The 27,926-nt window shown below is 43.2% G+C and overlaps 1 protein-coding gene across 2 annotated transcripts in view; it reads right to left on the bottom strand.

The window, feature by feature from the left end:
- ACMSD (aminocarboxymuconate semialdehyde decarboxylase) overlaps positions 1–27,926 on the bottom strand; it is a 52,359-nt gene that overhangs the window by 19,589 nt on the left and 4,844 nt on the right. The window contains exons 2-8 of one of the 2 annotated variants that reach the window (XM_019731142.3): positions 25,824–25,868; positions 14,962–15,058; positions 13,360–13,409; positions 11,702–11,938; positions 8,106–8,199; positions 5,417–5,512; positions 4,048–4,220 (exon numbers count right to left, since the gene is read on the bottom strand). In XM_019731142.3, coding sequence (XP_019586701.3) covers positions 4,048–4,220; positions 5,417–5,512; positions 8,106–8,199; positions 11,702–11,938; positions 13,360–13,409; positions 14,962–15,058; positions 25,824–25,868 — 792 coding nt within the window. The remainder of the gene's footprint in view (positions 1–4,047; positions 4,221–5,416; positions 5,513–8,105; positions 8,200–11,701; positions 11,939–13,359; positions 13,410–14,961; positions 15,059–25,823; positions 25,869–27,926) is intronic. The other variant, XM_019731143.3, reaches the window with a different exon arrangement.

Here is a 27,926-nt window from a genome sequence, read left to right as displayed (position 1 = left end):
GGTAAAACTCTTGCCTAATGGTGTGAAACCTAATAAGATTCGTGAGAGACCCAGCAAGATTTTAAGAGATTTGTATTAGCAGAAACACCACCAGTTTGGATTGAAAAGAACATATAGAGCAAAATGAGAAGAAACCTTTGGGTCCCAAAACTTGTATGGTCATGAAGCAGTCCATAAACACTATTCAGCCACAAACATAGGCAACCTTTCATGGAAAAAGAGGGATGACTCAGCGGGTAGAACCATGAGCTGTGGAGAATTATTCCTGTGCTTTGAGTTCTAATCAAGGAACTGCCAACATGTGCCCAGTGGGTATCAGATTTGCTAGTGACTCCTCTGAACCTCTTGTTTTCACCCTTTCAGAATGGAGAGTCTATAGTAACTATTCTTTGCGTGTGTCACCATTTTATATGAGTGTGTGGTGGGCAAAGAACTTGTCTCTTTAGTTCACAGGTCTTCAGATTCAGAGAGACTGTGCATGAGGAGCATTATCCACAAGTTAATTTAAGTGATGAGATCCTAGTCTTTATTTAAGCTGATGCTATAAATGGATGAGACTTTTGGGGTGGTCATAGGAGGGGTGAGGATATTTTGCATTTAGGAGGAATAGAAATCATTTGTGGGCAGAATGTGAAAATGTGGTTGTTTGAAAATATTGTCTTTAAATTCTTTGACACTCTTCCCTTCAAAAGGTAGAGCCTGATTCTACTCCTCTTGAACATGGGCTGGATAGTGACTTGCTTCTAATGAATAGAATGAGGCAGAAGTGATACTACATGACTTTTGAGGCCAGGTCATAAAAAGGATAGCTTCTGCTCGGTGTGCACTTGATCTCTCTCTCTCTCTCTCTCTCTCTCTCTCTCTCTCTCTCTCTCTCTCTCCCTTCCTCCCTCCCTCCCTCTCTCCCTCCATCCCATCCCTGCCTCTCTCAGATCACTCATTCTTGGGGGAAGCCAGCGGCCATGTTGTGAGAACTCTCAAGCAGCTCTGTGGAGATTAGAGAGTCCCAGCTGGGGAGAAACTGAGGACTTCTGCCAAAACTCAGCACCAGTGTGCTGGTCATGAATAAGAGCCACCTTGGAAATAAATCCTTCAGCTCCAGTCAAGCCTTCAGGTGACAGCAGCCCTGACTGACAGCTTGCCTGGAGCCTCACGAGAGATCTTGAGACAGCTAAGCTGTTCCTAAATTCCTAACACACAGACGCTATAAGAAATAATAAGTGTTCACTGTTATTTTAAGCCACTGAGTTGATGCAAGTACTAAATCAATAGATTACTAGTGGATCTAGCCAAAATTATGATACAATCATAATGGGAGGGTGACTGACCTCTCAAAAATCTATCCACCTAAATATGTAATTTTCTATGATCATGTTATTATAGGGAGGCAATAAAGTTTTCCTTTTTTCATATTTTTCACAGTGATAGACTCATAACATATAACTAACATTCTTTGTAGCTTCTTTAAAAATGAGTAGACATAGCTGAAAAGCAAAGAATTTTAGAGATGGAGGGAAGCTAAGAGATCACATAATTTAAGTTCTCTGTTGAGCACAGTGCTTTAGAAATGGTAGGTGCTCAACAAATGGTTTTGATTTATATATATGACATACGTCTATTCCTTCAACATTATTTAAAATTTTGGTTTATCAAAATAATTCCCATACACAGTTAATTAAATATTACTAATATCTTTCTAATCAAAAGCAGTCCTGTGTCCACTCTCCCCACTCTTGTCCCCCAGGGCAGCCACCTTTACCTTTTTAACCTGCGTCTTCTGATAATTCTCTTCATAGTTCCAGATAACAAGCACATACTATTGTTTCTTGATTTATTAGCTTTGGAGAGTATTTACTGACTTTTCCATTATGATTATTGAGAATTTCTTTCTTACCCCAACTTCTCTCCTCCATTTTCCCACTAGAATTACAATCTTCAGTTAAGCCAGTACTTAGTATTTACACTATTATGCCTATAAATATTGTTCATTGGTGATTCAGTAATGTGCAATGATTATCTGCCCTCATGTTTGTTTTCTTGGAGTTAATTATTTCCTTTTCTTTCATTTGCTTAATTTTCTGTGCATGTACTGCTTGTTTGTTCCTAATGCACCAACAGATCTGTTGAATGCCTGGCAATCATTGTTTCTGTTGCTCAAACATAAAATATTCCATCAGTTTTAGTTTTCCTGTCCTTGGAGACCTCCCTCCACAGCATTCTGTCCTCTTGCTCTAATCTGGACGGTTGCTCTCTCGCCTGGCTGCCATGCTAGGACTTTCCTTAGCCATTCTGATTTAGGGTTTGTTTTTGAGAGAATTTGCTAATGTGGACATAACTAGAATGAGGAAGTTCATATTTTAAAGGGAATCCTAAATTATTCATATATACTGCTTATATATCCTAGATTCGCCAGCCTGTGATGTCACACATAAAATGAGGTCCAATTTGCTTTGGATGCCCAAATTAAAATGGCTCAAGTCTTCATAGTTTGAATATAAGATCTCAGCACCACCAACTTCGCAAAGTGCCCTCTGAGTTTCCCTGAGGGTCCCTAAAAGGGGTGTGTACATACATTCTGCTTCTGCTCTGACCCCCTGGCTGGAGTGGATTGCCCTGAATACTGTCTGAAGGTGTTGATAATATTCCTCACTGCTGATGGTATTCCTGACAAGGTCGGTGTTGTATTTGCCAGGTGTTTTTTCCTGATTTTGTCATTTCCAAGAAAATCAGGGGGTACTAGGCTTGAAGGGAGGTAATAAGAACGACCCTTTCCCCAATTTCGTGCCACTTTCCCACTCCCCCTCTTCCATTGCTCAAAGTCCAGAGCTCACAGTCTCTTTCAGCTTCTCCTCTGTGTAGTTTCCTCCTTATAGACCTGCCCATGGTCCCTTTGTCTAAACTAGAAATAATTTGCAGTTACAACCAGCTGCTAAACCCCGATTTTGGCAGGAACAACACAAAAGCTTGAAGACTTGGAAGCATATCTCAGCCACATAACTTATTACCAAACCAGAGTGTTTAACATTTATGTTCTAGCAAGTTTCTCAAGTCAGAGAGGCAGTCAACTTTAAAGGGGGGTGAAGTCTCCATTCTGGAGATAGAATATTACTTGTACTTTTCAAATGATAGACCTCTTTTTCTGCTACACAAGATCGTAAACGCCTTTTAGTCTGTTCTCAATCCAAGTACCAGATAGCACATCTTCAAGCATGTCCATATTCTTTTAGAAAATCTCAAATATTTTTTCTTTAGGAAAATTTGGAAACCTTCTATAGATATCTGTCAGTAATAAAACAGAGTTGAAATACTAAATATTTCAGACTTTTCACTAATCAGACTGGCCTTTGCCCTAAAAACTGTCTTAACTTGCTGAAATAGCATTTCCAAAGAATACTTGCAGGTGGAAATGCCAACAGGGAGGTCTGCTAGCACACCACTACAGAGGAAAGACTTACTTACGAGGTTAAACTACTACCGTGCTGATCTTTTTGGCCAAATGAAAGAATCGTTTCAAGACGAGGACCCTGTTATTCCAGAAAGAAATTTCACGTGGTACATAAGAGCCTTCATCCTCTTCCCTTGCCTCCTTGTTCTGTGCCATTTCCCTCCCTTTTAATGTTCCAATTTTCTTTATTTAGTAGATGAGGACAGTTGGGTTCACAATTTACCCTATTAATAGGAGGTAGAGTCAGGATTTTAACCCAGGTCAATTTGTCTTCAAAACTTGTGGCTCCTTCCTGCTTAGCACATCACGAGGTATACCGAGGTGCCCCTGAGGAAGAGGACTGACCTGGGGGACTCCCCAGCCCTGTGGATTATCTGGGATCTCCTTGCATATGTTATGCTTCCCTGGTGATACACACACTATGATGAAGGACATTCTGCATAGGACCCCCTGAGCAAGCAACCCTAATCCCAACCTCACTGTCCCTCTCCTTTCTTCTAATGCCTTTTCTTTCATCCCTTTTTTGGAGGGAGAGCAAGTCACTGGTTGCTGCATTTGAACTCCGCTCCCGATAAGCGATCCAAATGGCGGACCCGGCTTACCTTTCCTATGACATCTGTTAACAGCTTGAGGGCCAGAGGATCATGAACCAAAGAGTCCGTGTAAAAGGAGCCAAGGTATTTCTTTGGGTTGACTGGGTTGTCTTGGGCACACAGATCCGGACGCACGCTGAATCCATGGGAGATTCTTCCTACGGTGAAGGGGAAGGCTCCACCTGCAAGTAAAACCCGTAACTGTAGGGCTGGTTTCTAGTGAAAAGGATTTCTTTGAGTCTTCATGCTGTATACAAAGAGGAGTTACTATCGTCCAGCTGGTTAACAGTATTTACAAGGGACCGACTGGGCTCCAGATGCTAAGAGATGACCCAGAAGAAACAACAGGAACTCATCTAGAAATTCAGATTTGAGGAATTTACCCTAAAGAGAGAAGACAGATGTGTAAAGATATGTAGTCAAAGTTTTTGAATGTAGCGTGGTTAAAACCACAAAATACTGAGGCAGCCTGTCAGTTGGGGAATATCTAAATGATGATGGATACCCATAAAAGGTATTCCCATGTATACAACCATAAAAAATGATGGAGCACTGTACTTACTGACATGGAAAATGTCTCTGTATGTTAGTTAGAAAGAAAAGCAGATTAGAGAACAACCTGGAGAGAGAGAGAGAGAGAGAGAGAGAGAGAGAGAGAGAGAGAGAGAGAGAGAGAGAGAGAGAGAACTGAACAACAGTCACAAACTCAATTACTACAGGGGCCAAGCAGGAAATGTAAATGAATGAAATAGGTCTATTTGTAAACAATAGTGACTGGAAGGGACTACTGCAAACTGGAGAGCTTGTGGTTTGAGGAGAGATATTTAAATAACAAACAAAACAAAATAAAGCAAACAGTGTATCAACCGAGCTAAACTTGTCTGCAAAAATGGAATTTGGTCCCTGAACCACCATATACTTTCTGACGAGAACAGCGACTGGTAGGATTTGTGCACTGACCGTGTCCCTCCAAACTGCATGTGTTGAGCCCTAACCCACTGTGTGACTGTATTTGGAGACGGGCCTTTAAGGAGGTAATTAAGGTTAGATGAGGTCTTAAAGTGGAACCCTAATCTGATAGGATTGGTGTCATCATAAGAACAGGAAGAGATAGCAGAGTGCTCTCTCTCTCTCTCTCTCTCTCTCTCTCTCTCTCTCTCTCTCTCTCTCCCTCTGCATGCACAGAGGAAAGGCCATGTGAGGACACAGTGAGAGGCTGGCCTTCTACAAACTGGGAAGACAGGCCTCACTAGAAACCAACCCTGCCGGCATCTTGACCTTGGAACCCTGGAACTGTGAAAACATTAATTATGGAAGCCACCCAGTCAGTGGTATTTTGTTATGGCAGCCGAGCTGACCAGTACAGATAGGTTCTTACCTCCATGTGCAAAACATACTTTCAGTTTAGGAAACTTCTCAAACACTCCACCCATGATCATGGAGCAAATGGCTGTAGTGGTCTCTGCTGGCATTCCTGAGAGGAAACAGTCACAAGATACAGCGCTTGTCACCTCGAGCAAGATGTTCAGTGATGCTACTGGCTGGGGAACAGCAGCTTGCTGTAATCGTTAGTGCTGAGAAACGTGGGGACCCTGTGCCCCAGCATGGCTTGGTTGTATATTAACTATTACTTTGGCAAGCAGAACAATCTGAGGCTACCTATTTGCCTTACAGGTTGAGTCATCTAATGGCTAAAATAGTCAAGGAGCCAGAGGACCCGGCTTTTGTCCTGACCCCCCCCCCCCCCCCAAGCTCCAGTTTTGGATGCAGGGGGGCAAAAAATGCAATGAGTCTGCACTGAACCCTAACTCTTCCAATGTTTTGCTTTCTGGCCTTTGACAAGTTATGTGATGCCCCTGAGCCGGTGCTTCTTCACCTGTGAAATGGGAACAGTGTCACCCATCCTGCAAGGCTATTGTAGAGCCATGCAAATGATGATATCGGGAAGGTTCTTGGTCAGAACTTCACAGCGAAGGTGCTCAACAAATATTAGTTGCTTCCCTGTGCCTCAATGTGCTCATCTGTGAAATGGGGATCATAATGGTTAGTTCTTGTCACTTGGTAAGTGCTCAATAAATATTAGCTAGTATTATTATTCCTTCCTAATGTTTGCTGCTTCTTAGAGCTGAGGTTGAAAATAACTGGATTACAGTGAATTATTTCAAGTGCTTTGTGCTCCTGGAAGAAGCAGCTGTTCCATGCCGGATGCCTTCACCTCCACGGAGCCAGTCAGGGCTACATTTGCAGATGACTGCTTTTCAGACTATGCTTAAGACATCTGTGAGGCTCCACAGCTGAGCCTGGGATCTTCTGGGGAAGCCTGACTCTGGCTGCCAAATGGGGCTTCCTGGGTGCTCATCCTGCCCCGTTGTTTCATGAAAAGTGACATCCCTGGCTCCCTGGCCTCTTGGGAATTCTAGAAGCCTGATGGATTCATATGCATCTGGGAGTGGGCCGAGCTTCCTGAGACAGGGGGATGGACGGCATCACTTCCTGCTGGTCCTATGTGTCTGCTTTCCATTAGTTACTTGGACTATAACCCCACACTCTGTTCTCCATACATGAGCCAAAGTGAATTCTTTACAGTGTAAAGTGGATTGTGACCCTCCCCTCTCAGAATCCTCCAATCCACTAATGAACACCTTTGTATCCAGAATAGAATTTTGAAATTAGCCTGTTTGTTTGTTTATGATCTGTATACTTGTTTGTCACCTTTTTCCTCTAACCAGAACATTGGCTTCAGGAGGGCAGAGGTTCTGTCCATGTCTATATCCTTAGTGCCTAGTACAGGGCCCGACATGCGGATGGAGATCAATACTATATGTGTTGCATAAATGAATGATGAGGTGACCCTGTATGCAAATGCTCTCCTCTGTTTTTCATGTGGGAAGTTGCGATGTAAATAAGTTTGTGGGACCTGTCAAAGTGTTGTGCGAATTAGGATGAGGTTTTCTTTGAAGCTGAAAAGCAGGGGGGCTTCTTAGGTTATCTCTTTCTACTAATTGTTGCTCAACAATTGGGTGGGGGATGGGTAGGAAGCTGCCTTACTAAATACACTGGTCTCCAAAAGCAATACCAGGGCCATAAAATATCAGGAGAGAAAGAGAATCCAGACCAGCTCTCTCATTTTACAGAGAAGGAACTGGGCCCAGTAGGTAAAATGACTTGCCACAGGTTATACCGAAAAACAGTGACTAGCTGGAACTGAAATCCAGTTTTTTGACTTTCAGTATATTGCTTCATTTAATTCTTCATGGTGGTTACTTCATAATTACTTGTATTAATTGGGCTGAGGAGAGAATGGATAATGGCCTCCCAAAAGAAAATCCAATGCTGTTCATTTGCGGACCACTTTTCCTTGGGTTTGTAGGTCAGCTGCACCGTTTACTTGTGGCCCCAGAATTTTGTATCTGTCTCCATTTCTTCTTCTTATGAGGGATGATAATGAGAGAGTGGAAAGGCCAGATGGAGGTCTTTCCTCTTTCCCTTTCCCTTACCCTCATGTGGAACCATGAATGAATAGACCAAGAGTCAAAGAACAGAAGAGAAGAACAGAGAACAGGAAAACTGAAAGCCTGGGTCATCTATAATGTAGGGCCTCAGACCCTTGAGGGGTGGAAGGTGACCTACTTGTAACTCCAGGGTTCTCATTTGTAAGAGCTGATACTATTATTGGCTTCTAAAAAATCTGTTACACGGCGTGGTTACTTGTTTTGGGAGCCTTTTGGGGAGTGTTGTGAGGTGGTTTTGGAGTCAAACAGACCTGTGTAATTCCATTTTCACTTATTAACTGTGTGACTTGGACAAGTTTCCTAACCACTTGGAGACTCGGTTTCTCCGTCTCTAAAATGGTTATTATAATATCAGCCTCATAGACTTGTGTGTGGATATGATTAAAATCACGTGAGGTGATGTATTACTCAGCACTTATCTGAGTAAGAGCTCCATAACTCAACAGTCCAATTATTAATTCATTCTTTCTCTCTTTGACATAATAGGGTTGACAGATAACTGGAAAAAACCCAAAGACTTTGTCCTTTTCTCTAGATCCCCAATTTGACACAAACCTACGAGCCAAGGGAGCCAGTATTTGGCCATCCGCCCATCCATCTGCATGTCCCAGGGGTGCACGAACAGGGAACAGTTCAGCTTTTCAGCCACCTTCAGAGAAGCAATGAGAGAACAGGTTACTTGGATGAGCCAGCAAACACGGGGTCCTACTCAAATATTTTTGAAGTTGTTCCCTGACCTCTATGAGTCATTGATAAACTCTGCTCCTGCTTGGAAAATACAAAGGACGCTTAGATTTAACAAGGGGGTCAGTGGATTTACCATCAATTACCATTGACGAAGTTAATACATTGTTTGGCAAAACAAGTCACAGGAAACAGCCATCATTCAAGTGTTTCGGCTGAGAGCAAAATGCTTAAGGACCGATCTTGCACCTCTCAGGTGAGGGTAATTTTCCCTGCTGGTTCTTACGTGGTTCACTCTTTCAGAAGGACTGCTCAGATTGTATCTTTAGAGTCAGTGATGGAGTATTCCCTCTTTTCTTCCACTTGGAAGCTTGAAGATGTGGAAATGAGGAGGTGATGTGCTGGGCGCAGGCTGGCCTGACCCAAGCCCTTTGCTCACTGACAGCCTGATACTGGGTGGGGGTTTCTGGGGTCCACAGCTTATCAGAAAGCCTCAGGAGCCCATCCGAGTCCCTGAATAGTCTGATGTGAATTAAATTACGTGAGAAAGGAAAGAGCTCTCAGAGCTTCAGTCAGGCAGGTACTGAGATGAAGGTCATGGGCAGACCTGCTCCGGGGCCTTTTGGGAAATGGAAATACCATCTGGATGAAATAAACTTTATTCAACAAAATGTTTAATTTTAAAAAGTCCCCTCAACAGGCATTGAGTATTAGTGCTTATCAAGCTTCCAAACAGATATTCCTTGGCGCGTTTCTTTTCTATATATACTCAGGTCCTGGAGTGACTCATCTGATCTTTACATATTAATTAGTATATGGGCTAACTAGGCTGATGCGATATGACTTCTGTACATAAGCATTTTTAAAATGGAGAAACAATTCTGGGACAACAGGGGATCTGGGAAGTGGCAGACAAAGGGTAGATTGGAGAAAGAACTTCGAATTCAACAGGTTCTGGGGAGTAGACGAGATATAAACTTTTTAACAGGAGAGGAGTCAATTGGTTTCTGACAGTGGCTGTAGAACATTGGCTTCTTGGCATGGTTTGGGCTTGACAAAGGCATGTGATCATGGTGTCTCAGTGGGATTTGACTCCTCGTGAGGACAAAACTAGATTCTATGGCCTATGATGGTTCATTTCTATGTCAATTGAAATTAACAAATACTTTTGGTCACTTCTGTAGGTGAGGCACTCATTGTAGAGAACGCAAAAAGAAATCACTTATACTTTCAAAATCATAACTCACGTTAACTGAGAACTTCTCATGTGCCAAAGCTATTATAAGAATTTTACAATTATTAGCCAGTTGAATCCCGTGCGAGATGAAGACTTGTATTACTCCCATCTTACAAAGAAGGGAACGAGGGCCGATAGAGGCTAAGTAACTTGCTCAGGTCTTGTGGCTGATAAATGGCAGAAGCCCGCTGTCTGCCACTACCACTCTGTCGGCCTCATCCTTCTCACAAAGTCATTCTTGTGCCTGAAAACTGACCTGAGTGTTATTGTTGGGTCACTCACTAAGAAGGGAGGGAGGTCTAGGAGATAAGGGGGACAACTAGATGCTCTGGAGGTCCAGTCTCACCATGAAATGACAAAGCCGACCTGCTCATGGTAACCCCTCTCATTTGTTTCAGCACTTGACTGACACAAGTTACAGTGTAGTCAGGCTGGCAAGTCTTGCGAACCAAACAAATGTGCTGTCAACCCCAGGACATCACCAGTCAATGGGAGGTTAGGATGCTCTCCTGAAGCCCCCTCAAAAACTCCCACCTCCAAACAGCCTAGTTAGAATGATGGATGGCTCGAGCTAGTCACACTAATGCAAATACTACCCGTTTGGACCCCAACCGGCTGCTGTTCCTTTCTGAGCCCCTTAGTAATTCATAATCCCAATGCCAATGAATAATAAAATGACTTGGAGCTGAAGGTTTGCTCATACTGTGCTGAAACAACTTGGATGCACAGTACATAAATCCTTTTTCAAAGCTCATTAAAGTTTCCAGAAAACGTTCGCCGCATTGGCGAAGCCACTGCAGCCAATAAGCTTCAGGGAGTTCAGTATTTAGAGGAACAGTAAATCTTTCAGGTCATTAGGAGGCAATTTAATAGGCAGTCCCCCTACTGGTGGGCAGTGTCCATAGAAACAAACATGGGAAAATTCTTGCATGTAGTCAAAGCTCAATAGAGATGAAATGAATAAATGATCAGTGATTATAGTGTCTGGTGAGGCTACCAACATCTAATTCATTATTGGAGATTTTGTCTTTACAGTGAAAAATAACAGACACCAATACTATTATAATTCTAGGAGGGAAGGAAAATTTTAAACATGCAGTTGAATGTAGAATTATGCATCTCGAATCCTGATTCTAAGGAAAGCAGGTTTAGTAGGAGAGAGAACAGAAGACAGAGGAAGACTTGTGGAGGGGATGGTGGGACTGTGGAGACTTTACTTGGACACGTCAGGAACACTTGGCACTGAGTTTTTGAAAACATATTTTATTATGCTATATTTCAAATATAGAAAGTTATAAATAATAGTACAATGAACATTCATATAATCACCATCTAATTTCATCAATGTTAACATTTGGATGGCATTTTTTGTTATGTGCATTTATTATACATTTTCAAAATATATGGCTTAAAAAGTATCTTAATTAAGGATTAATTAAATAAATCAAAATTTATGCATATACAGAGAGTGCCCAAAAAATGTACACACATTTTAAGAAAGGAAAAAACTGTATTAAAATTATAATAACATATACCGATAACAAAAGATGAATACAGGTCAGGTATATACATTTTTTTGGCATCCCCCTGGTATTGGAAATTATGCAATTATTTAAAACTCATGCATTAAGAGATGTTTCATTTAGGATGGGACTTCGTAATTAGGATATGAAATCACATGTATAATAGAATTATGGTTTAATTAAAATATAGATATATGCAGATATATGCAAATAAAAGCAAATGAAATATACTATACCAGTGGTTAATTATAGTTGGGCAGTAGGATTATCACTTATTTTTGTTTTCCTCTTTATACTTTTCTGTATTTTCCACAATTTCTTGAAAATTATTTTATAATTTTGAAAGTATTTTTTTTCCTAAGCAAAAATAAATACTTTTTGTGTGTGTGTGTCATTAACATGGTTTGGTGATGAGGGTAATATTTGGGCTTCCAAATGGAAGAGTAAAAGGAGAGCGTGGGGGAGATAGAAAGAAGAGAGATTTCACTTAGTTAACTCAAGGCTGGCCTCTGAAGCATTTCCACCCATTCCTTTTAGTGGAACGGCCCACTCTTTTTGGGGAGCTCTTTCTTCTACATCTCGTATGTCCAGGCATATTTCTCTGTCCCTCCCAGTGAAGTGGTGCAGCGCATTTATCTTCCTCTGTCAGCACCCAGCGCAGTGTCCAGCCTGGCTGCTTGTCCCCTGATAGAGTGCCGCCTACTTACTGCATAGACAGGGAAGAGCTCCTGCGCATTCAGGTCCCATTCATTGATGTGGGAGCCGATCTGGACCCCCGGGAAGCCCAGCTGCTTCACACAGCGCTCCAGCTCCTTGACAGCCAGCTCCGGGGCCTGCATGGGCAACGTCCCCAGACCCACGAACCTCTTGGGGTGTTTCGCCACGGTGGCAGCTAGGTCGTCGTTTAAAAGCTGGCACAGGTCTAAAGTGTCCTGAGGTTTGGCCTGGTGGAAACAGGTAAGGGGAAACCACATTGTTCAAAACCTACTTCTATTTCTCTAGATATTTACCTGAACACCGCCTCCCCTGGGCTAAATCATTTGTCACTGTGAGTGGCTTTACCCCTCAGAAAGCTAAGGCACAGATTGAGATAGGCACTGGCCGCAGGTGACCCAGAAGCCAATCATTGCAAAGCAAACTGCTAGTGTTGCTGATTAATTGGAACAAATGAGGCTATAATCTGAAAGGATGGATACAATTACTGGACTGACTTCCTACCGTGGAGATAGAAAGGATGGGCCGCCCTAACAACTGCAGACAGGAGCTTACAAGATGGCATACCAGGCGCCTCCCCGCCCCCACTCCCTGCTGCATAGGACGCTGGGCCTGGGGACTGACTGACGTCACCATCAGGGCACCTCCTCGTCATGCCTCACTAGGGGATGCCAGGATGCTCATGTACCTTCCCTCTCCCTGTTTGTCCTCCTTCCTGCACTTCCCGTTGGCAGTGACAATCAGTTACCTTAACAAAATTCTGATGCAGATAAAGTTTGCTTTCTGCTCCTTTAACTCTTCCTTCGTTATTTTCTTTCCTTTCAACACCAACCCAACCCACTGCTAGGAATTTGGTACTTCTACAATAATCCCTGTTGTCCAGTCAGAACGATACCCAATCTGATAAATTCAGGCATGTTGAGGTCTTAAGGCATTTTTATTTTAAGCAATGAATCTAATTACAGTGAAGACTGGATCATTAGTACTGGAATTATGAGTACAGGTGGGGAAGTATGTATGAGCAGGTGGTATTTCCATTGCTCCTTAAATCACAATATGAGTGAATATTTGTTTGAGTAGGTGCTTACCACACCCCCAGTTACGTACAAGAGTGTCCTTCCAAGGCTTTCAATCATGCCTGAAACTTTGAGCACTTAAGAATTAACCACCTGGGGAAAGGTAACCAACTCCAGAGCTCCTGTTTTGAATCATATTCTTCCCCTGGGAGAGGCACTATACTCATATTAGGCCATTACTGTTTCCCCCTCAAAATCATTATCATCTCAGAATAAATTGGCTTGTCAATTACTGAATAAGGCACTGCAGGGAGAGGTCATCAGATGGGTAGGTTCTGATGGAGATGAAGGTTGGGTCTAGAATTGTGCTGTCCAGTAGAAATAGAATGCCAGTCACATAGCGACATGAAAGTACTGGCTACCATGCTGGACCATGTGGGTCTAGAGCGAGGACAGAACTAAGAACACAGGGCACACTGGAATATGAGAAGCTGAGGGACCGCACTGATCTCTAAAGGGGAGGAGAAATAGTGGAGGGGGGGACCATGTCTAGACTTGAATCATCTATCTATTTGCTAGGGAGCCAGACATGAGCCTTCACCCACCAAGGAGATGGTTTGAAGTTTCATACTCACCCAGTAGCTAAACATGACAGGAACCGTGGAAAGGGCTTGCATGGTCACTCCTGGACACAGACACAAAGAAAGGCCAAGGTGATGAGAAGAATAGCTTGGACACTCCTTCTGCATTTCCCAGGGCCAAGGCACCTAACAAGTCTCCAACACCCATGCCCTGCTGTCCCTTCCCTCGCCATTCCTCCCTGTGCCCCTTCTCCCAGGCTGTCTGTCCCAGGCCTGCCTCACCTCTCAGCATCAGGTTCTAGGGAGAGGGGTAAAGTCTCGGGAAAAAATGAAATCATTCAAGAAAACCTAATTGACTCCATTTGTCAAGGGTTATTTCTACCCTCCTTCCTGTGAAGTTTTATTTAAGCCAGACATTTCCGCACCAAATTTTTTCAGGGTTCTTCATCTTAGGTCATGCGTGATAGAGTCTACGTATTTCTCAACCACCTTCCCAGCCCTTTTACTTCAGCTCCTAAGTGGGTCTGGTTCCCATTGTCTGGAATGCTTAGTAGAGGACCCTAGATGTGGCTCCACAATCCAGCATCCAGGATGCCTAGAATCTCTTGTCTTCAAGCTCTCGGAGCTGGGCATCAGAAGAGAGGCTGCCAAACGGCGTGTGGCTTGTCTTTCCCTCGTGCTCATATCCCATCCACCTGCAAGTCCTTTGCTCTACTCCAGTTCCTCTCATCTCCCCACATCTCCCCATCCCCCGCCACGACCTGACTCAGGCAACCCGTGTCTCCTACGCAGACAACTGCAAACGCCTCTGAGCTGGTCTCTTACCACCATTCTTGTCCTACAGCTGGTTCTCCACTTGGAAGTAAGAGTAAGGTCTTAACAACTTAGATCAAGTCATTCGCTTGCTGAAAAATTCAAGGACTTTCTATCACACTTAGAGTAAAATCTAGACTTGAACATGATCTATAAGAAAGCACAACATGGCCATCGTACCATGTTTTAGTCTTTGAAATTCTTTAAATTGTGGGAACTGGTTTGCTTTGAAAATATAAGGTAAGGAAAGAAGTTCTTCAAAATCATTAGTGATTCAGCTTTGAAACAAAAATTTCCTAGTTCTCCTCCTTCAAATTTCTGAATTAGTTTTCATGGGAGAGTGTGCTGAGATTACACAATTAACTTTCTTTTTAACTGCTCCCATTTCTCCGCTTTATGTGTCAGTGGGGATATTCTGTGTACTGTGCAATGAGACAAACTATAGAAAGAAATTGGATCCTGAATCTGACTAAGCAGGAAATTGGCATCTTTACTCGGTGAATTTGAATTTTTCCTGTTTTAATTGACTCTATAATAAGTAGATATATACGTTTGAAATTTTTAAAAAACTTAAAAATAATTAAATGCCACTTTTATATTTTTCGATGATATAGCATTCCACTTTAAAACAGGATATACCTAAATAAATAAAAAATTCAATCCACATTCTAAGTGAAAAGTTCCATCTGTCCCCCAGCAAAGCTGGAACAGCCTGGCCTGGTGGAGCAGAGGCGATCAGAAGTTGTCATCACATAAATTGTGTAAAGTGGTCAACAGACTTTAGGGACAGACATGTCTTTTATATCAAAAACAATCATTGGCAGCATTTCTCCTCGAAAGTACCTGTTTGGTCCATTTCTCTAATACGGACTTCTGGATCCCAGCAGTTCTCTTGGACCACTCTGAAGACCTTCCCATCTTTCAGCATCTTTGCCTCTCCCTAGGGCAGAAAACGCACATCAGCAAAAGGCAATGCAAGCTTACTTAGATTAATCCTTCCTTGTATGCTTTGGAATATGGTCTTCCCTAACATTTTTTAGGGGTTTTAATTAATCCTAAAAAAAGTAGAAATCTGTTCGTTTACTGCAACTCAGCTTTTCATCCTCATGCCTTAATATTGGCCTGGAGTTAAAGGGTGTGCTCTGTGGGTGTCAGTGGCTGGACACAGAGAGAACAAGGTCATGGTCATGATTCTTTTGGGGCTGCATGACTGAGGATGGCTGGTCACCTGGCCAATCTGAACCACTGGCTACACGCCCCAAGAGGAAGGCCCAGTGTCTGGGAAACTCCAGATCTATAACATTTTAAAATTGAAAAGGACCTCTGAGATAGACCATCTAGTCCAACCTTCTTGGTTTATAGAGAAGCAACAGATGGATAGTGAGAATAAATGATTTTTCTAACAGAGCAAGGCCCGCTGATACCAACACCTGCAGGAGGAGGTGGGCAATGAAGTGACTCAGTCTAGTGGCATTTGGCAGTTTGGTGCTGAGCTACTGGCTTCCCAGCCATCACGCCTACCTGTGTACACTTCCTTTTAATACTCAAGGAAGGCAGCCAAACTGAAGGGCTGCACAAAGCATGGCAGTGGCCTCCAAATTGGGCCTCTAATTTGTGATCCCTAAAGAAAAGGGAAAAGTTCTGGTCCAGGTCCCTGAAATCAGACTGCTCAGGTTCAAATCCCCATTCTATCACTTACTGTGTGGCCTTAAGCAAGTTAAAAAACATCTCTGACCTTCAGTTTGCTCATCTTTAAAATAGAATTAATAATATGACTTAGCTTAAATATATATATATATATATATATATATATATATATATATATATATATATACATATATATATATATATGTATACATATATATATATATGTATACATATATATAGTGCCAAAAAATGTATACACATTTTAAGAAAGGAAAAATTTAACATTGTAATACTCAATATATACCAATAACAAAAGATGAATACAAGTCACATTTGACTTCTGCAATTACCAGAGGTGCTCAAAGTGGTTACCATCAGCATTCAGACACTTCTGCTTATGGCGAACTACTGCTTGAGCAATGTTGACCAAAGTGTCCACTTGTATACATTTTTTGGCACCCACGGTGTATATGTGTGTGTGTGTGTGTGTGTGTGTGTGTGTGTATGTGTATGTATATATAGAGAGACCAAAAAATGGGTACACATTTTAAGAAAGGAAAAAACTGTATTAAAATTGTAATACAATAACTGCCGCTAGCATTCATTTGATTAATGCCATCTTTTGAGCAAACGTCATACAACACATTGCTACCATAATTCAACTTCAAAAAGTAATACGCAGATAACATCTCTTAAAATATGTACATTTTTTTGGCACCTCCAGTATATATGATTTCCCATGAGCGGTCCTGTGAGCATGAAATGGGATAATTCATATAAAGTACTTAGTGGAGTACCTGACTCATGTTAAGTGTCGGAGTATTATTTATTACTGATGATGGCCTAATAGAGACTAGGCTGGCTCCTGAGGTTTCCCTGCTTTAAGGGGACACCACCTCTGGTGATGCTTCAGGGTCTCAGGATGGCCTTTGAGCCCTACATGATGGCCACGTGGTCATCAAAGGCCCTGAGCTCTGCTTGGCGAAGTCCTCTGCCCTCCTCCTCTTCCTCTTGGTTTGATCATGAGTTGTACCTAGGCCTTGCTGCAGCTTCCTTCTCCATCCTTCGATTCCATGGACTAGGCCTTTCCTATCTTCTGCATGGAGAAGGCTGACCACGTTTCACCTTCAAGTGCAGCAACCCATGCACCTCTGGCAGGGATGAGGAAGACCTCAGATCCATGTCTACATTTCTCATGGACCGGGGGAAAAGGTCAGTGCGTGAGTGACTTGTGTAACTGTGACAGGTGTCTACACCCTGGCAGAGCCAAGTCTCTGACCTCTGGATGTCAGGATCGATTTGCCTCAGTTCCTTTGCTGATCCCGCCAGCATCTGAACAACTTCCTGTGACAATCTTGGTGGAGGAAGGGCCCAGCCTCCCTCTAATAAAGCCCCAGAGCACAAACACCTACTCTCCTTGTTCCAAGCTTGGCCAGTCAGTGGATTTAACCAAGAGCAAGTGATTAAAAAAGACAGGAATAGTGAATTGAGCCTGCCATTGGTTCCAACACTGGTCAATGCTGTGTCTCTTGTCAGTGGTACTGGTGGCAGTGTCCAGTGTCCAGCGGGGAGACTGCAGCTCCCTGTTCCTGTGCTGTGTCTTCAAATGCCTGCCCATTTTGGGAGTGTGGTTCCCTGTGAGTGTGGCATTTTGTAATTCTTGAGGGCTTTAAAATGCTTGCAACATATTTTTTTTCTGCTTAACTAATCATTGTTGGTTTCTGTTGTTTGCGACCAAAAGTCCTGAATGATACCGATTGCACAAATAGAACACAGGACCGTGTCTTTCCATTGGTAAAGAAGGGAGTGGAGAGGGGTTTATGGTGAAAGAGAAAAAGGAAACAAACCTGCATTTAGCAAATTAGGGGTTTTATTTTCATTTTGCTCCTTAATAAGAGAGCTTAATCACCATAAAATACCCAGACTAGCAGCGTGCTAAAGTGCATTATTGCATAATGATGGACCTGGGTTTAAATCTCATTAAATTATTTAGTAGCAGTATAACTGGCCAAGTTATGGGCCTTCTGAGTTTAAGCTTTCTTTTTTCTATCTGTAAAATGTGGACCATTATATTTGTCATGTTTGTGGCCACCTAACATCCTTGGAACACTTCCTATACATGAGGACATTTTTACCTTCTGATTCCCCCTTCCTAAGGGAGAATCCGGTATCCACTTTCCCAGCCTCCCTTGCAGCAAGGGCAATGACATGAACTAGAGGTCCCCACATGTGACTTGGATTTGGAAGTGAGTTCCACGAGGAAGCAGGGGCCTTGCAGAATCTGCCTTTTGGCTAGGGTGTTGTTGGGGTGTCAGACGTGGCTGGAGGAGAAACGGCAACACTTGGATCTCCAGCCTCAGCAGCAGCAGGTGAGCGTGGGCTTCCTGTCTGGGACCAGCAGTGGCCCCCCCCAGGTATGACTGGGCAGTGTGCCTGTTAGCACAGCCTCTGAGCTTGATCTCGGACTCTCCCAGGAAGTCTGTGAGCTGCTTTTCTAATTAAACTAACTGGAGTGGATTCTGTTGTTTGCAGCTAAGAACACTGAGTGATTCAGAAGATTCAATAACAGAAGGTTAATAAAGAACTTAACACCAGGCCAGAGAACATGCTCAATCAATTATGGCCAGATTTTACCATATACAGTAGCTCCCCCTTATACATGGGAGATGTATTCCAAGACCCCCAGGGGATGCCTGAAACTAAGGATGGTACCGAACCCTATATACACTATGGTTTTTCCAATACACATATCCCTATGATAAAGTTTAATTTGTAGATTAGGCACAGTAAGAGATTAACAATAGTGACATAAAATAGAACAGTTATAACAATATACTGTAATAAAAGTTATGTGAATGTAGTGTCTGTTCATGTCTTCCACCCATAAATGTAATGCTTTTTCCATTTTAACTAAGCACTTATCATGTATTAAACCCTTATGCACTGTGGCCATAACTTTTGTAGTTTGAGATGTAACAAAATTAGCACAGATTCCTTTTTCCTTCTCACAGTTTCATAGATAGAAGATTCATTCTTACCATACACTTTAGCAAGCTTAGCATATAATTTGTGTTCTTAAATAATAAGTCTAGAGCTTTCACCTCTTCACTTAAAGGAAGCACTTACAGCCTCTCTTTGGCATATCCGAATTGCTGGCATCACTTCGCTTGTGTTTTGGGGCCACGATTAAGTAAAATAAGGGTGACTTGAACACAAGCACTGTGACACCAAGATAGTCGATCTGGCAACTGAGATGGCTACTAAGTGACTAATGGGCGGGTAGATGGCTACTAAGTGACTAATGGGCGGGTAGATGGCTATTAAGTGACTAATAGGCGGGTAGCATATACAACATGGATATGCTGGGCAAAGGGATGATTCACATCCAGAGCGGATGGAATGGGATTGCTTGAGATTTCATCACACTACTCAGAATGGTTCACAATTTAATACTTACAAATTTGTTTATTTCTGGAATTTTCCATTTAATAATTTTGGACTGTGGTTAACCACAGGTAACTGAAACCACAGATTAGGGGAGCCCATTGTATTATCCATGGCAAGGGAGGAAATTGGGTTTCTCTTGCAGGTAAATGAATAAGTTTTGGTTTCAGACAAAGCAAAGCATGTTAAGCAGAAATGGATCATTTAGTTCAACTCTTGCATTTACCAATGGGTCCATAGGTGCAGTAACTTGTCCAAGGTACACTTAGTTGGTATAGAGCTGGTATAAGATGCCAGGTTATGAAGCCAACCCACCAGGGTGATATTTGGTCATTAGTGTCTACCTAGTAGTCAAAAGTTAATTACTATAATTTTCTAAAGAGTCTGATCTTTTGGGGTGGGGGGTTGACCTCATTGTATGGCAGGAGAATCAAACTCACTGAAATTCTCTCTCCACATCCTTAATGCTAGATCCATAGGAAGGCAAATGAATGACAGCAGCTGTCAGTGGAACTCTTTCTCAGTGAAAATTACCATAGAGCAGCTATGCCCCTATAATAGACTCCCAATACTCATTGTTCTTTTAGCCAGAATTTGGGGACCTGGTAGCCACTGTAGAGAATCAATGCCTGATCCCTTTCACTTTACAGTCGGGAACCCAGTATCCCTGCAAGGTTATAAATGTGCCTCAGAGGTCAGCACTTATTGCTGGGGAAGGAACTGGGGAGAGCGTCTCTTAGGTTCTGTCTTTAATGTTGACTTCAGTATCACTTAACATCTAAAACTAAACTAATAACCAAATAATTGGAGCAAGCTAATTTATTCAACCCAGAAACAAATTCTGTAGTTTTCCTAAATTTTCAAAAGAAAACCAAGTGTTTATTTTTAATTAAAGAATTCCTCAACCAACCATCATCACCGTGATAACCCATTTCAAATACACTGCTAATTTTTTTAAAGCCAGAATAACATGGCATACTGGAAATTGTGGTACTGCAGGGGTCAGGAAACCTGGATCCTATGTGCAAGCTGCTGACCCTTCCAGAATCTCAAGACTCTAACTATAAAATAAGGGCTCAAAGTAACCGATGTCTGAGGTCCTTTGAAGGATGGTGTGATGTGCCATTTAGGAATAAAGCCCTTCAGGAATAAAGGACTTATTCTCCCAGCTTCTGGGAGTTTTACTGGCAGACAGTCCTTGGCTATCAGTCCCTGTGGGGAGATGGGAAGACTGCTTTCGCCAAGGAGAGCCACCTCCTTCAAGGTCCTGCTTCATTTCCAGGGCAGCCCACTTTCAAAGCATTGGTTGACATGGTGGTGTAAAGTCCTTTTTATTTTGGCCCTCTTACCCCACCCCAACTTGGGACAACTCTGAAGCTTTAGAGAACCTTGTAGGGTCACCTGAAGCCTCCAATGACAGTACATCACGGCTCAGCCTTGCCCTCTGTTCTGTTCCACTTCCTTCTCTTCCTTCCCACTGGTGTTCATTCTAAGAGCCCTTTCCATGCTAATCTCTGTCTCAGAGTCTGATTCCCAGAGAACGTAATCTGTAACACTTCTGATTTGTAAGTTATAGTTCTAATACTATCTGCAAATAAGTTCAAATATAGCTGGTATTGCAAATGTCTGGTACTGTGTGTATCATTAAAAATGTATTTGCAAACTTAGTACTTTACATCAGATTTCTATTCTCCTCCTTTTAAGTGCAGTGCCCACTCAGGCTATCCCTCTAGACCATGCAAGCTATTGCGCTGGTAGGATTTGGGGTGCAGAGTTGTCAGAAATGGCCCAGACACTGTCTCCAGGAAGCAACCTGCTATCACTCCAACCTTCATATTCCCAGGTTCCGAAGGACAGCTCCTGGGAGCCTTCCTACAACCATTTCTCTCCCGGTCCTGCTCGTCCTCCTGGTGTGGCTGCTTCCGTCCTTGGTGCCTGCATTGTCTTTCTCATCCTGCTGAGACACTATCAGTTTGCACCTCCCTCTGCCTGACATGTCACCATCCAATCCATTTCCCAATGCCGTTAATGCCACCTCCGGAATAGAGCCTGCGCCGGTCCACTTCCCTCCATCTGCGCTGCTCTAGCCCTGGTCCAAACCCCATCCTGTCTCACCTGAAGGACTGCACCACTGCCAGCCTAGTCTCTTTCTGCTTTCACTCTGGCTCCCCTCCCACCCACTCTCTACAAAGCCTCCATAGCAAACTTTCAAAATGCTGAATCAGATCTTGCCTCTGCTCCACGTAAAACTCTCAATGGATTCCCATTGCTCTGAAGGTACAATCCTAACTCTTCAACCTGCTCTGTAAGACCCTGTGTGATCTAAGCCTTGCTTACCTCTGCAACTTCATCACATGCCTACACCTTTATACATAGGCTCTTTATTATCTTCTTTCAAAGTATTCTAATTCAACTGTGCCATTTATTTTCTGTTTGGAACCTGATGGCCTTAGCAAAAGGAAAAAAAAAGTACATAAACATATTGAATAATGCCATGTGTTTCTATAAGTGCATGTACATATAAGAAAAGTCATAGGACAGGTCTGGAAAGATACCCACCAAACTGCTAATGGAATTTTGAGGATGGGGAGTGCTGATCCAAGGGAACTGTAGCTTTATATCCAATAGCTTAAATTTTAAAAGGAGAATTTATGCAAATATTACTTATGTAATGAAAATTAACCTTAGAAATAAAAACATGAAATGATAGCATTGGATTACGTTAATGGCTTTCAGTCAATTCTGGCTGTGACCCCACATGAAGAAATATGTTTTCCATTGTGACCCAGTGGACCCATATATATCTGTTTATACAGTTACAAACTAGGACTAAAGTTTCATGAATCAGTATTTATTCTTACAATGCATCCTGCTATTTTCTTGTGTAATTGATTTTATTTTTAACGCTGTGCTAACCCACTGAATTGTTATTATGACTCACTACTGGGTGGCAACCCCTATTTTTAAACCCTGGAGTAGATGATCACTAGCCCTGCAACTGTATGATGCTTCGTCTTCATGAAAACTGCCCCCTGCCTTGGGCTTTCCACCTCCTCTGAACTCCCTCACTATTTATTGTGTCTTTTGCTCAGTTCAAAATTATCACTATCTGAATGTTCTTTACCCATTTGGGTGTCTTCTTGGCTCCCTGGTGAGGGAGAAATCATTTTGAGAGCAGGAACCTAACAATTGGAGATTACACAGAATCGTGTGTGTGTGTGTGTGTGTATGTGTGTGTGTGTGTGTGTGTGTGTATTTTATTCCGAAGGGCCTGAAAAACACTCAGTGGATGGTTCTAGCTGCTGCTAACCCATGGATTTGAAAAAGGCCCTATAAGGTCTGACAATTAAGTTTGTGAACTTATTGCAATGATGTTGCTACCCTTTTTGATATCAGAGGGATTACTCATTATGATTTTGTACCAACTAGACAATCGGTTAACCAAGTTTACTATTTGGAAGTGCTAAAATGGCTGCCTGAAAAAGTTAGACTAAAACGACCTGAACTTTTCACCAACAACTCATGGCTCTTGCATCATGACAACGTACAAGCTCACATGGCACTGTCTGTGAGGGAGTTTTTAGCCAGTAAACAAATAACTGTATTGGAACAACCCCCCTACTCATCTGAGCTGGCCCCCAATGACTTCTTTACCTGAAGAGAAAGGAAATATTGAAAGGAAGACATTTTGATGACATTCAGTACATCAATGGCAATATGATGACAGCTCTGATGGCCATTCCAGAAAAAGAGTTCCAAAATTGCTTTGAAGGGTGAAGTAGGCGCTGGCATCAGGGCATAGCTTCCCTAGGGGAGTATTTCAAAGGTGACCGTAGTGATATTTAGCAATGAGGTATGTTGCACTTTTTCTAGGATGAGTTCGCCAACTTAATTGTCCTACCTCATATGTCTACCCTTCTTTGAAATTCTCGCAGGTGTTCTTGATATCAGGACGCAATTCTACCCCCACCCCATGCAGCTCCTGAGAGGAGTCTGCACAAACTAGCTTGCTACCTATGCTTTTATAAATATTCAACCAAAGGACAAATGGTATTTTAAAATTCTGAACAAGGCTTTACTGTGGCAAACAAATACCCCTTGAGTCATTCCAAAAGCACTGGAAACCCAAAGGTTAAGAAGAGAAACAAATAGGGCAGACCAGAGAAATGTTTTGGAAAGACCTTTCAGAGAACAGAAATCTCTGCAATAAATCAGACATAGGGACAGAAAAGTATTTGTTCACGAAAGGAATGTAGGATAATAAAAAAGAAATTTCAATCCCAAAATGCTGGATTTTCTCACTGCTCTCAACCTAATTTGAATATTTGTATACACTTGCATGTTGTTTTCCAGTGACTATAATCCCTGATCACTGTAATTATGAAAAATACAGATTTGCTCCTCTTTTGTTTTGCTGTGCTTTGTTTTTGAGAGACAGGGGAGGACAGTGTCACTCTTTTGTTCTGTTAGACTACCATTATATCTAATTTTGCTGGAAATATGTAGGTAGCAGATATGACTGGAAATATTTTTCTTCTTGGTTTTTTTGTTTTCAGATTTACTGTTAAGTTTATGCAATCTCTTAACTTGCAAACAAAATGAAATAAAGACCCTTCAAATCCAGTGTCAAGGTTAAAAACAGCAGCCTTGGACATGGAGCTAAAAAAAAATACATCACATGCTACCCGTCCCTGCATTTGGGGCTCCCCAGTAGCCTTGTAATCAGCTCCACTCAGATTGTTCTGCTTGGGGAGATGTCCAGCTTAGATCAGCAGCGCCCCGGCTAGGAACTAGCAGTTTTCCTGGGAGAAGTACAGCCAGTGTCTAAATCGGCACTTAGTGGGCACTCTGTGATGAAGATGAGAATGAGCTGCCCCAAAGATTCTGATGTTGAAAACTCTGTCATGATTCCCCACTGCCTTCAGGGTCAAGGACAAAGGCTTAAACCCATCCTCCAGGGCTCCATCTGATGAGGCTTCTGCCCACCTCTCTGACTTCTTCCCACTACTTTGCTCCCCAAACTCTTGCCTGCCTCTATCCATTCTCTGCAGCTGAAGTGGTCTTTTTAAGCCATTAAGCCCCTCCAAAGAATTTGTATTGAGTTGAAAATGAAACCTGGATTCCTTAGCCGGTGCTCCAAGTCCCTCCATGACCTGGCCCCTGCCTACTTCACTAGCCTTATTTCTCACCATCTCCCCGTTTCACTACATCTCAGCCACATTACCCTGTTTTCTGTTCCTTGAACACAACTCATCCTCACATGGTAGGCTTTGCAACTGCTGTTCCCTCAGCCAGAGGCACTATTCCAGGTGTTTCCTTCCTTTCCTCCAAGTCTTAACCAGCTTCCTCTGCAGCCTGCCAAATGAATCTTCCCTATTACAGCCCCGTTGTTCATTTCATTCTCTGAAGTGAGCACATTTGTTTGTCTCTCACTAGAATTTGAATGCCATGAAGGCCGGGAGCATGTCTGTCTTGCTCACCAGCATATTCGCTGTGTCTGTCCTCATGGGCCTGGTACCAAATTGTTCTCAATAAAAATCAGTGAGTGAGTGAATGAATATGGCCAGTGGTTTTCAAACTTGAGGGAGCATCAGAGTCCCCTGGAGGCTTGTCCAAACACAGATTGCTGGCTGGACCTTCAGAGTGCCTGGTTTGGTAGGTCTGGGGCGAGGCCCAAGAATTTGCATGTCTCCCAGGTTCCCGGGTGAAGCTGAACAAGCTGGTGTGGGGATCACACTTTGAGAAATACTGGTACCAGCCATAGCCAAGTGCTTGCGTGCTGGGCTCATGTGTGTTTAATATCTCCGTGCCTTTGCTTCTTGTCTTCTCTTTCTGGAACCTTGTTTCCTTGGTTCCTTGGGCAAGCCTTCACCCCTGCTTCAAGACTCAGGTTGGGATCACTTCCTCCAGGAAGCCTTCTCCAATCCTTAGCGCCCAAATCCGTGTCCTCCAGCAGCTGGTGCGAAAGCGGCCCTAAGCTCATCAGACTGCATGTGTCACCCCTGCGCACAGACCTGCGTCTTCCCAGCCCCCAGGTCCTTCAGAGGCGGCCTTAGTCATGTCAGTGTTCTAGCTCAATCTCTGGACTCCACGAGGGCATGTGCTACCTCTGAAAATGAAGTCAGACCTGACCTCTGTGCCGCCCTCCAGTTCGCACTCTCTCTCAGGCCGCAGTTCACTTTCTCCTCTTAGCAAAGTCAGGTCTTTATAACAGCAGCTTCTCCTCCCCTTTGTCTCCAGCGTTTAATTTCTCTAGCTTGTGCTCAAACCCCAAGTGTTCCATTTGTTTGCTTGGCCTTAATATACTGTAATGACCTGTGGAGAAGGCCGGGTTGCTTCCTTGAAGCAGCGCAGTAAAGCTAAAATTAGTTCTAGGGTAAAAAAAGAATGTTTCTTAATGGCTTCTCAAATTCCAATGTTATCTTTCTAAACGCTGCTCTTTGAAGTTACCCTGATTTTTTCTAATAATTTTGAGAAACCTCAGTGCTCCTCCCTTGCCTATTACCAAGTCAACAGGAAGGCAGATGAGCTGTGCTCCCTGGAGGCCTGCAGGAAGGTCTCAGGCTCAGGATGTCCCTGGGTCCTAGGCGTGCCACACTTTGGGACAAACTCACCTTGCTGTGGTGTTGGAGCTGTACCCAGCCTCCGTAGCCGAATCTCTGCAAGGGGAGAGGCACAGTTAGACCGGAAACGCAAAGCAGAGAGGCCTGCGACAAAGGGGCATTTCTAGGGCAATGGATCCTGAGCTCCATCCTTTTAAGCATCACCTTCCCATTTTTAACTCACACCCAGGTGCCCCTTATTCAATATGTATATTTAAATCAATTTACTTTCTTTCCTTACATGTATTTTATTCAGGAAGAAAATTCTATATCATAGAAGTGCTAGGTTTACCTTTTCTCTCATGCAGGTTGCAATTTTAAAATGAGGATTTACGTTAAAAAATATTTGTTCTCCTACCACCTACATCACTTCACGGACCACCAGGACATGGCTCTAAGGACCACTCGTTAGGAAATAGCCTCTTAGAACACTGCTCTTCAAACCGTGGGTTGCCACCCATGAGTAGATCATGACGTTTAGTGCACAGTGACCCAGATGTTCTTAAAACATAGCATGTGTAGCCGATGGTGTCCCAGCCATATCCCTCCCCTTTACACTTCTCTGCACACCAGCCCTCCCACTGCGGTACCTGCATTTCTCTGATGAGAACTTCCCTTTTGCTACTGGAGCCAGCTTTGGTCAGGCCCTTCTAGAGGGTCAGAAGCACCAGGAATGGAGTGTGCCTTTCCCTCAGCGGTCCTCAACCAATGCCTGAGGATGTTTGTATAGAAATACGCCAGTTCCGCAGAGACTGAGATGAGGCAAAGGTGCTACATTGTCTCTGGCTGCCTTGCTTTCCCCGTCTCCCTTCCCCGCTCTACTACTGTTTTCTGAGATCATGTCCAAAGTAAACTATTGGCACTTGAATCTTTGTCTCAGGATCTGCTTTTTGGAAAACCCAAGACAGTAAGATTGGAATGGAATGAGATGGGATGCCTCTCATGTAGTAATTATTTGTTTCATGAAACTACTGTTTCCATTATATATGTGGATGTTTGTACTGAGTCAGTATAAACTGTATTTCTTCTTGAGGGTTATGAATAAAACATTTTGAAAGCCTCTGCCTAAGAACATGGGTGTATATGACTCATGTAACTATAGGTTTTAACGTCTCACTTTGTGCTTCCATGTAGTCACTGTTCATTCATTCATTTCTCAAACCCTCATGGAGTCCCACCCATGACAGGCCTCACTAGGGCAGAGAAAATGAAAGTGAAGAGCAGTTCCAGTCTGTGTGGAGCACAGTTTTGAGAGGGTGGGGCTGGGTGGGCAAGTAACTGAAGAGCCGTAATCGCCTGTGAGACATTCTGTGACAGAGTGACGCACAGATTCTCCGGCAGCCTGGAGGAGAGTCCTGACCCGTAACTTAGGTTAAGTAGTGTTGTAGGGGGTTGGGGGAGGTTGCAAAGGTAGTCTGTGGTCCGACTGGAGAGGAACTCCGTGTTCAGCATTTCCACACTCCAAAGCAGCGGCTCTCAAAGGGTGAAGTGAGAAGGGAAGGTGTGGTGGCCGGAGAGAATGATGTGAATGATGTGAAGGAAATATCCTTAGCTGCTCTTGTCAGCAATGGCGGGAGACGAGTTAAAGAAGCTGAACATAAGAGCAACTGCTTGTGTGTTGTAGTGGATGAGACCAGCTAACAGAGGTTGGTTCTTACGTCGCCACAGGGAGGTTGTCTTGAGGAAGTCAGGTCTTGGCAGATCCCTCTTCCTAGTGCCCCTCTCTTCTCTAGACTGAGAGGGGTGGTCTGGGCCTGTAGCACAGGGTCTGCCCCAACAGACTTTTGAAGATTTGGGTCAGTTTTATGCCAGCCTTATTCTGCCTGAGCATAAAGTCTCTTCTTCGGTTATGGCTCCAAATAATCATCTGAACTCTGGAAATCTACCTGCCTCCCCCGAAGTGACGTCAGAGGACCTAGGTTAGTAGGCTGGGCATGCAAGGGAAATTATGGACCAGGGGCCACAGCTGCTCCACCCTGCACCCGATTTCTCCTTTGCCTGTGGCCCCCTACTCTTTTCCCTCCATGCATTCCATACCCTTGTGCTTTTCCCCTCTTTTCCCCTGGATAAAGCTGCCCAGAGATGTAGGCTGGGAATGGATAGAATAGGCCTCCA

This window comes from Rhinolophus sinicus, chromosome 17 (assembly GCF_057876585.1).
Source record: "Rhinolophus sinicus isolate RSI-liver-muscle chromosome 17, RSI-T2T, whole genome shotgun sequence".
NCBI lineage: Eukaryota > Metazoa > Chordata > Mammalia > Chiroptera > Rhinolophidae > Rhinolophus > Rhinolophus sinicus.
This window is presented reverse-complemented; position numbering and strand designations above follow the sequence as displayed.